We start from the raw sequence: 9,860 nt of genomic DNA, 5'->3' as shown, positions 1-9,860 counted from the left end.
TAAAATAAAATAATTGTTAATTCATAATTTTGCCATGTAAGATACTAAGGAAAAAGCCGAAATATTTCCTTTCTAACTGGAGTTCACATGTGTATAGGTACTGAGAAGAGCACAATACTGTTGTTGTAGTAGTACAAATATAGAGAGAGCAAGCCAACTGATTCCAACATTAAGGGAAGAGAAATGCAAAGGGAAACCATGGGAAAAGCTTGATTTCCACTGAATCACAAATCATTTTACAACAAATGATAACTAGCTTGTATACATTTCAACAAAAATATACTTCGTATCAAAACTCTCTACTGTCTTCTACTTACAAGTTGATCTATGGAACAAAATGCATAACGGTAGATACTTTTAATGACACAAAATAGTAGGATCGGAGCTCCTCCGTTCAAACAAATGCTCCATTGCCTCCACACTGTTTCCCAGCATTTACCGGGCATCTGTATGTTGAGTGTAATTGTATACAAACCTGGAAAATGGAGGCTAGTATGGAGGACTAACAGACGGTCTAATCCTGGCAGGCATTTGAGAAGGGATTCTTAAGTTGGAAGCCCGAGGATACTGGAAGGTAGGCGTTGGAGTAATTGACATCTTGTTCATTGAATACTCCAGATCATCATCACTGTTATGATTATCGAGATCTTCGAAGTTCCCTACATCATCAGCAAATTCAGGGGAATCAAGATCCTCATACTCTTCATCATCTTCTTCACTGTTGCAGTTGCTATAAGTTGTCGTGACCTGGTTCCACATCTGAAAATTTGGCAGCATAAACCTTCAAAATTCAAAAGAAATGGTTCAGTGACATGAACGCATCAATCTTTATTGCAAAACAGATTGCTGGTACATCAAGAGAAATATTATGAAAGAATGGACCCTGGATATGTTAAAAAAAGGGTAATAAATATCGCAAATATAAGATAGCTCAAAAAGGTAAAACAGATTGCTGGTACATCAAGAGAAATATTATGAAAGAATGGACCCTAGATATGTAAAACAATGGTAAAAGCAAATAATAAGAAAGTATTTATGCCTTCAAAAAGAGAATGAATGGACAACTGCTTAATCTTTATTGCAAAACAAATATAACATCTCCATGTGTGAAATAAATGGAGATAAGGTGTCAAGGAAGGTCAGAAGTTCTCGTACTAGAAAGGTCAACTGAGAACCTAAATGAAGCAGCACAAAATTCCCAACAATGTGCATCTTCGATAGAGAATTTCAGTGTCACAAAAAGTTTATGGATATGAATGCAGTTGCCCAGAAACAAGTGTGATGATCAACCCAGCATTAATTTTAAAAAATATAGACAACACCAACTATCTGCAAGAAAAATGTGGTATCGTAGATGGATGAGCTTGGGGTGCTGTTGCTGCAAACCTGTCCGAATCTTTTAGTTTATATGGATCAAAAGGGAAGAATATGTCCAATCGCTCAGTTCCTCCAAAAGCCTTTGACAATTCAGACTCAATTGAGTTCTCATAGATTGAGGGGACTGAACCATTGAACATTCGAGCAGCCTTAGCTTGTCGGAGAAACTCCTGAACTATTAAAGGCAAACAGACCTGTAATGCGCAACAAAGACAATATATCAATCAGAATCAACATAACAGGAGCCACAACTGTCATCAGCAAAAAGGAAATGGAAAACATCTTTGGAGAAACAATTAATAACTTTTTTAGAAAATGAATTAGAAGCAAGGCCCTTGACATGTCTAGAATAGCAATCTAAAGTTGTACCAACACTCTAGTCTATCATTGAAGCTACAGTGTTATGGATAGTAATACAAAATCCTCCCGAGTTAAAAAATCAGACACCTTAAATTTTCAGGCACTTTTATTTAAATTGAAATGCATTTGTCAAGTAGCAAATCAGAACTATTATGCACCTTCAAAGGATCCAACGGATGAGACAAGATAAAGCCCAGAGGCATGTCAAGAAGCTGCGACTTGAGGATCGAAGTATCCATTATCGACCTCATGCGATAGCAAAGTACATACATCACTGCCTAAAGTAGACAACACAACAACAAATTAGAAATCCACAAGGGCTAAACTGTTATCAAGAAAAGCTGAATCACTACCACATTGACAAGCTAATAATATAGTTAGTGAGATGACAAGGTAGCTCAAATATCAAAGTAAAAGATCTTGCCTAAGATAAATATAACAATATTGCCTTGTTCCAAAATCATCGGCAGGGAAAGTTATATAAAGATGATGTTCTTGAAACACCTTTCATTCGATGGCTATCAAAGAGCTTTATGTTATATATATATATAAGCATCGGAACAGCTACTTTGAAAATCTGATCTTGACCATGGTAAGTCATCTTGTATAAATATTCATTAAAGATTAATTGAGGGGACCAAATCACAAAGTATGAACTGACATAGCAAACAGATTAACTCAAACAACAATCATATACTAGGGTTTCTTTATACTGATTGATTACATAACAGTGATTAGCATATCATGGACCATGTGTTTTCCCCAAAGAGAGTTGGATAGACCAGTAGAATTAGAATCCATCACCTAAATTCCTTGTGAACATTGATGACCTCATAAAATTAGCACAGCACCTTAGTGGAAGTACACCTAAATTCTGAGATTATTCTCAAGTTGGTCCTGCACTGTTTAAATATTTCATAACACTCTAGAAGCTTGATAAGTTGATATCATCAAATTCTTACTTAGATAGTTATACTATTGCATGTCATCAATCACTATAGGAGAGTCCAGCAATTAGATAGACCAAGATGCATAAGAGAAGGAAAACCTGTATAGAATGCAACCTACTATATTCAGGTATACAGATAGAGGCATGAATCCAAAATAGTATAGTTGTGTCTATCTGTCAGGCTTTCCTCAAAGATCTGCATTAAATTCGTGATTACATCTGGAAAACTGATACCTCACATATCTGAAAAACATATACATTTTAGCCTAACTTTGAAGCCAACTAAAGTAACCAACTTCAAAGATAAGGTTTGAAAGACTGTATGCCTACAATGTAGGAATTCCTCAGTCTCCACAACAAGAACTGAAGAACATCCTTTGGCAAATTGGGCTTTGTTGTGCTTATTGGCCCATGTTGCCAGCAATCTAACATAAGATTCACCTAGTGGATGGTTAAATTTTGGTGCATCTTTGTATACTAGAGACTTTGGTCATGCCACAACCAGAAATAAGAAAATAAAAGAACCGCAAATATGGACATCAAGATAGAACTGATGATGAATGCCATAGCTTTTATTCCATAGACAGTTGATTTACTTGGACATTACTTGTTGATGACCAAAAAAGGGACTTGAGAGTCGAGATAATTAGATGGGAACATGAAATCTGCTTTGCTTTTTAGAAAAATCTTAAGCTCATCAGCAGTGCTTCATATCTGATAAATTCTTTACCTGACAACCAGCGTAAAAGACTTGATGAGATTTGGGATTCTTTATTTTTTCCTCACCGTTTTGAAATCGACAGTAGTCAAAACAACAGTCCACTAATCTGCATGAGGATCTTGATAAGTGATAAAAAAAAAAGTGACAGAAGAGTTAAAAAGAAGAAGAAGAAGATATCCAAGTCACCTTTTGATTATGCTCACAACATCGCAAGGGGAAATGAACTTTGCCCGGGACAAATAGCTTCCAAGGTATGAAACAGCACTCATTCTGCAATAGAGAAAACCAAAATTATGCACCATGCATTTGGTGGTTCCAAATAAGGCTATATGGAGAAAAATAAATCAATGCATGACTTAAAGCACAACCAAAATAAATGTATAAACTTAATATCTCAAATGGTATAATGTGGAATCTTATGAACAAAGACAAATAGTTCTGCGTCCAACTTGTGATGAGTCAATGTCACTGGAAGTTCGAACAGCTGTCCTAAAATAACAAAATACTGAGTTGAATAGCTAGATATAAACAAATCATCAGGAGAACCAAGTAGCAAGTATAACAGGTGGGTTTTCCTGTTATCTTATATCTCGCCTATCAATTTAAAATTTCAAGCTCTAGTGTTATTTCATTCTTAGTATAGGTAAGTATATGATTGTCCTAAATGTCAATTGTCTAACATCATTAATCTTCAATATTATTTTCCAAATATATTACATTACCACGAGAAACAATTTTTATAAAAACTCACCTGATAAAATATCAGCAAACCTACATCTTAATTAGTCTCCTAAGAAGCCTCTAATGAGAATTGAATTTCCTTTCTCTTGTCCTATATCTCATGGCAGTAGTGAATGTATCTCAAACCACCCAAGTTCATGAAACAAAAGGAATTCAAAGATATAGAGCATCCACTTTGATCCTAAAGCTAAAAAATGTCAATTTCAGAAATTTGTTATATTACCTGGAAATTGCATCCTCAGTTTTGCTAACAAAAATCTCGGTAAGATGAACAGCAAACTTGACACCACAGATCTCAGGGTCCAACGAACAAGCATAGAACAAAATAAACTGCAAGGAGAGAAAACTAGTAAAAGCTTCAGATGATAAAACTAGTTCAAATAAAAAAAGATGACAAATCATAGCCACTTCCTGAAAAATTTTTGCAAGAACTTCAATCTAACAAAGGAACAAGATGTTTGAGAACTCTTTAGAATATGATGTACCAAAGAAAATGAACAATTGAGTTTAACCTGAGAGAACTTTGATTTGTGAAGCCTCAGAATAGACCTCCGAAAGATGTCCATAAGCATGTCAAATTCCTACACCAAACATGCAAGGTAAGATTGAAATATACAAGATATAACAAGATAAATGCAGTAAATTTCTTCTGCAGGTCAATCAGGGTCAACAGGTCAACATTCATTAATCTGCCAAGCAGAAAACCTTCTGTCTAGCCCAATTATGATTCCTCCCTACTTTATGATCTTAAATATGATATATGACTAGACCAAATAGGAGATACACTTAACATAGAAAGCCACTTGAATACCACCTGCTGTGGAAAATATAGATAAGACCCTGAAAAAGAACCCACAAATTCCACAGGGAAATAAAAAGATAACCAAAACACCATTTACCTGATAAAATGTATATTTAAGATGTATATGTATCTAACCAGAACAAAATAAACAAAAGAACTCAAGTGACTTTTCAATTTGTTTCTAATTTAATGATTTTAAACAGGAAATAAAAGAAAGAAAGAGAAAAGAAATGCCAATCAAATACGGATAGATGACTTTACATTCGCTGAGATTGGTGCCCACATAATGAACTACGTATCGGGAACTCTCATTTGGATGGTTTACCCCATGATAACTTGGATCAAATTTGAAACATCCAATCCACTTGAATACTGACTAGAAATTCAAAAAATCAGCATCAGAGAAAAAGTTGCTTCTCTTAGTTATTTCAAAAAAAATCCTATGAATACAAATTTTCCGAAGTGTCAAGCAGGAAAAAAAACTCAAAAAAATTAAAAAATAAAACAATTGAAACACTCCTTAAGCTATCAATGAAGCCTTCAGAACCACCCATATGATGGTTCAGAAGTATCTACTTCAAGTAAGTTCGTATGTCTTTTATGAACAAGTAAAATGAAATTAGATGCACCAATGGAATCAGATAATTTCAATTTTCCTGTAGAAAGGGCTATTAGCTGTAAGTCTGTAACCTTTTCCCCCATGTAATTAATGCTTCGAAAACCCTCACACATTGTATAACAATCTATAAATACTTATCCTAGCATGAGAAAGAGACAACACATAGATAATAACACAAAAATATTTTTTAAGAATAATTAAATATGCGGTAGAAGCTTACCTTCAACAAGCGACCATCATCTGCACATGATTTGAGATGTTCGCACACGATCACCATAAGACCATCCAGCTTATCAGCAAAAGCATCAACTCCCAAAACTCTATTAGCTCCTTCCAAGGGCTTACAAAAAAGTCAAGGCATCTCAGTGCATATACTAAGGAAAAATAATTGAATTAAATTAAAATAATTCAAAACTTAGGCATCTCTCATTTTGACAATCTATACTACCAAAACGATATAATCTCAAATCTAGCAGACAAGAACATGGGACAAGTTGAGAAGTGTCTACAGCAGACCTTTGCTCCATCTTTTCCAAGTTTATCTTCATATTCATCTAAATCTTCCAGCTCCATGTCAAATATTCCTTTGTTCTGATCCTCATGTTGATTGTCGTCCCAACATATATTTACCTACAGTGCTTAAAGAGATCTTGTTTAGTTTATTAAAAAGATAAGAATTTCTGAAGTTAATAATAGGACAACTTACATCCAAGTCTGTCAGTAGATCCACCACCTTCGCCAGCAGTGTGCTTCCAAGAAAGTCTCCAATTTCATCACTTTCCAAACGTAACATGCACTCCACAAAAGTTACAATTTTCTGCAGGAATAATGTAAATGGGTGACAACTGGCGAGATTGTTGCAAAGATTTGCTAAGAAATGTCCAAGACACTTGACTTCTCCACATGCAAAGAAACAATAAACATAGAAGCTTCATAGGAGCAATGCATGCAAGACCATGCTCCTTAGATTTCACAGCTTCAATGCAAGCACTATGCATACAAAGGCTAGCAATTTCTAATGAAGAAATGGAAAAGCCAAAGTATAAGCAATGAAGATACCACAATAAAAGAGTATATTGTATGTAACACACACCCCCCCCCCCCCCCCCCCCCCGGCGAAAACCGTACGTGCAAGTCTCCCCGCATGCAGCTCACGCCATTCGAGGTGGCCCAGTATCCTTGTAGGCACCATTAAGCTACCGCAATTCTCTATAAGCTAAAAACTTATTTCCTAGAATGGATATGCTATGAAAGTTTACAAAATTATCAAAGAAACTCATACTTCAATTTGCAGGAAATGCAGAACTGCAGTATACTCTGTTATGGCTTGCACACTAAAGGCTACTTTCCTTGTATTGGATATAATGTTACCATGTAATTAATATTATATATATTATTGACCAATAATATGTATAATGTTCCCTTACTATTTTCTTTTTCTGGAGAAATATGTTCCTTATACTACTGCTCCATCAGCAAAATAAAAAGTCAGAACATGAGTGTATAACTTTCTTCAAAATTTATGTGAGATGTCTCTTAAGATACTATTGTTCTCAGATGGTGTCAATCTGCTCAGTAGGGACTAAGACATGAATGATGAATGGAAATGTAAAACAAGATTAGTTAGTCAATCGACTTGATAAAGCTTTGCCTAAGGAATGGATGAACATGTGAACTAAGAATAGATTGACGATTTGCTAAAGCTTTTTCCCTAACAAACTTGGAAAACAGAAACAAGGAAACTTACAGCTTTCGAATCATTACACTTCGGCATATTCCTATCTATTATCTCCTTCAACTTCATCGGAGCAAGAGGTACCAAATCAGAAATATAATTCAGAGCCATGAGCAGGTCATGATGAATTTCTTTCTTTCTTGCCAACCAACGTGGCTGGCTCATGAACTCCAGATGTTTTTGAGGTGGAAGAAAATTGCGAACAAGCATATGCAAACAACCATCTAGAAACTTGTCAGGTACCGCAGCCTGGTGTTATTTTTAAAACCTATCAGATTTTTGGACACTGAATTCAGGCTGATAAAAGTGCAAAAATAATCCGTTAGTGAAAATTCATACCAAAGCAGTGATTAAGTGCAACAAAGCATTTCTTGCATCCACCCCATAGTTCCAAATGCTCATGTCAAATATCTGGAAAAGGTACTTCAATGAGCTATAAGAATATAATCAACAAGGGAAAGAGAGAAGATCTATAAGTCCATATTTGACATATACATTATTCAAAAGCAACCCATGGAATATGGTGTCTATCTTTGATACAGCTCCTGAAAGTGCCCTCGAAGCTGTCTGTAAAATAATCAAGAAGAAAGTAAAGAGTCAAAAGAGTAGTCAGAACTAGTACAGAATCAAACTATTAGAAAATGACCTACCACAAGCAAGGCCTCATCGTCAGGACCTATTTTCTTGTTTGGGTCTGAGTACACAATCCTTAGCAGGTCATCATATCGCTCTTTGTCATTCACAGGTATCAGATTTGGAGCCTTAGGAAAAATCAACATGCACAATCATAAGCATTTTTCAAAGATAAAATTATTGGCATTATGATTATTACAGGAGTTATCGAAATACAAGAAATTGCTTTTATAATAAAAAGAAGCTCCATCATATATATCCCATAAGTGGATTTATTAGATCTTCATGAATTCTAAGCTAAAATCCTTTTAGCAATAAAAAGTTAAACCAAATGATAGAAAAAGTATCCAGTCAATGTACCCAATCCAATGATTACTACATAGTTTAGGAACAGGAAAGCAACCATGTCTTCTTCAGATGAACTAGAGAAGTAAGAGAAATTTATATACTTAGATTGAGCATCATATCAGTATTCAATACACAAAACTATAGAGCGTGCCACTTGGTGTAACAGTAAGGTATGACCCTTGACTCAGAGATATCATGGGTTTTAAGTCTTGAAGGCAATCTCTTTCAAAACAAGGATAAGACTATGTGCATATTCCCTCCCTAAACCCTGCATGGACAGGATCCTACAGGGTTTAAGCATTGAAAATAGCCTCTTTAGAAATGAGGGTAACACCACAGGCATATTCCCTTCTTAAACCCTGAATAGGCGCGAGTGAATTGGTCTATTGGGATGCCCCTTTTCTTTTTGTCAGCATTCATTCAGAGATATATTGCTGCTCAAAAACGAGTATTGGCGAGCAAATAAAGACTCCATATCTGGAATAAAAATATCTTTTTCATGATAAAAAATTTCTACCGACACTCTCACCAGTATAGAAAGATGCATATATCAATAATCTCCTTCACTCTTTTAACTGATATTACGTGAAAGTTCTCACTAAAGTTATAAAGCAAATATATCAAAGGGTTGCAACATAAATCCAGCGGTGCTCTAACACAAACAACAATCAAGTTGAAAATTTTCGTCGATGTGCCAACCCCTTACCATCCGAACAGCATCCAGGACTTCTATAACCTTCGAAAAGGCCTCCGAATCGCTGGTGTAGCCGTCCTCTACCATGTCGTTGCTCATCAATTCCACTCCCATTCTCCTCTTTGAAATTAGCTAGAGCTCTACACGCCCTACCTATCAAAAATCATCAATTCAGCATCCAAGTAGAAGAAAAGGACCCACATCAATCAATTGTTTACGAAATTTAAACTACCACGGCGCAAAGGCATAGAAATTTCTAAGTGGGAACAAGGAGATAGTACGAAATAACGAGACTCGATCATATTATAGCATAACAAAAAAGGCGGAGAAAGACGACCATACTCGATTGGAAAAGGAAGAAGGAGAAGAGGGGAGGAGGATCGCCGCCTTCGTCGAGCGCGGAAAGAGGAGGGTACAAGTAGGAAAGCTAGGGCTTTATTAGGGGTGGTGAGTAAACGCGGTCCGAACCCGACCTAACCCAATGTAATTTTGATGACTTCGGGCTCGAGCTCGGCCCATTGGCAATGGCTTTGTTAGAGAGCCCGATCCTGACACACTGGAGCCAAGATCTTTTTTATTCTTTAAAAAATAATTAATATAATATTCGAAAGAGATTGTTGTTATTATTTTAAAAATTACCTTTCTTCGATGATTTTAAAAATAAAAATTATTCATCAATGATTTGGTAATAATTAGTTCTAATTATTTAGACTTTAACTAACAGAATGATAGCTATTTATATATATACTATAATAGGAAGATAATACAACGTGATAGGGGAGGAAAGAATAAGAAAACAGTATTAAAAATAATAATAAAAAATAGCGGGAGGGTTTAGGGTTTAGGGTCTAGGGTTTAGAGTTTAGGGTCACGAACACGGT

The 9,860-nt window shown here is 35.6% G+C and overlaps 1 protein-coding gene across 2 annotated transcripts; it reads right to left on the bottom strand.

Moving 5' to 3' along the window:
• Positions 1–184: 184 nt before the first annotated feature.
• LOC140771874 (uncharacterized) lies at positions 185–9,451 on the bottom strand. 2 transcript variants are annotated; one of them, XM_073113653.1, is made up of 16 exons: positions 9,322–9,451; positions 8,992–9,132; positions 7,955–8,065; positions 7,800–7,871; positions 7,644–7,715; positions 7,317–7,553; positions 6,276–6,386; positions 6,086–6,199; positions 5,790–5,909; positions 4,661–4,729; positions 4,372–4,478; positions 3,594–3,677; positions 3,417–3,513; positions 1,896–2,015; positions 1,387–1,571; positions 185–781 (listed from the first exon to the last, which is right to left on the bottom strand). In XM_073113653.1, exons 2-16 carry the CDS (start codon positions 9,091–9,093, stop codon positions 490–492), a joined length of 1,893 nt encoding a protein of 630 aa, XP_072969754.1. In that variant the 5' UTR covers positions 9,094–9,132; positions 9,322–9,451; the 3' UTR covers positions 185–489. The 2 variants fall into 2 exon arrangements, with proteins under 2 accessions (XP_072969754.1, XP_072969755.1); XM_073113654.1 differs by having other exon boundaries at positions 8,992–9,128; positions 9,322–9,429.
• Positions 9,452–9,860: the final 409 nt, after the last annotated feature.

The sequence above is a fragment of the Typha angustifolia genome, chromosome 12, assembly GCF_048772165.1.
Source record: "Typha angustifolia cultivar Huaian chromosome 12, ASM4877216v1, whole genome shotgun sequence".
Lineage (NCBI taxonomy): Eukaryota > Viridiplantae > Streptophyta > Magnoliopsida > Poales > Typhaceae > Typha > Typha angustifolia.
Note: the sequence above shows the minus strand (reverse complement) of the source record. Positions and strands in the feature narration are given on the sequence as shown.

Coding starts and splice junctions, on each gene's coding strand:
- LOC140771874 (XM_073113653.1), bottom strand. CDS start 9,093: ATGGGAGTGGAATTGATGAGCAACGACATGGTAGAGGACGGCTACACC. Junction 6,200..6,275: donor ATCTACTGACAGACTTGGAT/GTAAGTTGTCCT, acceptor TAAGCACTGTAG/GTAAATATATGTTGGGACGA. Junction 1,572..1,895: donor ATCCGTTGGATCCTTTGAAG/GTGCATAATAGT, acceptor TGCGCATTACAG/GTCTGTTTGCCTTTAATAGT.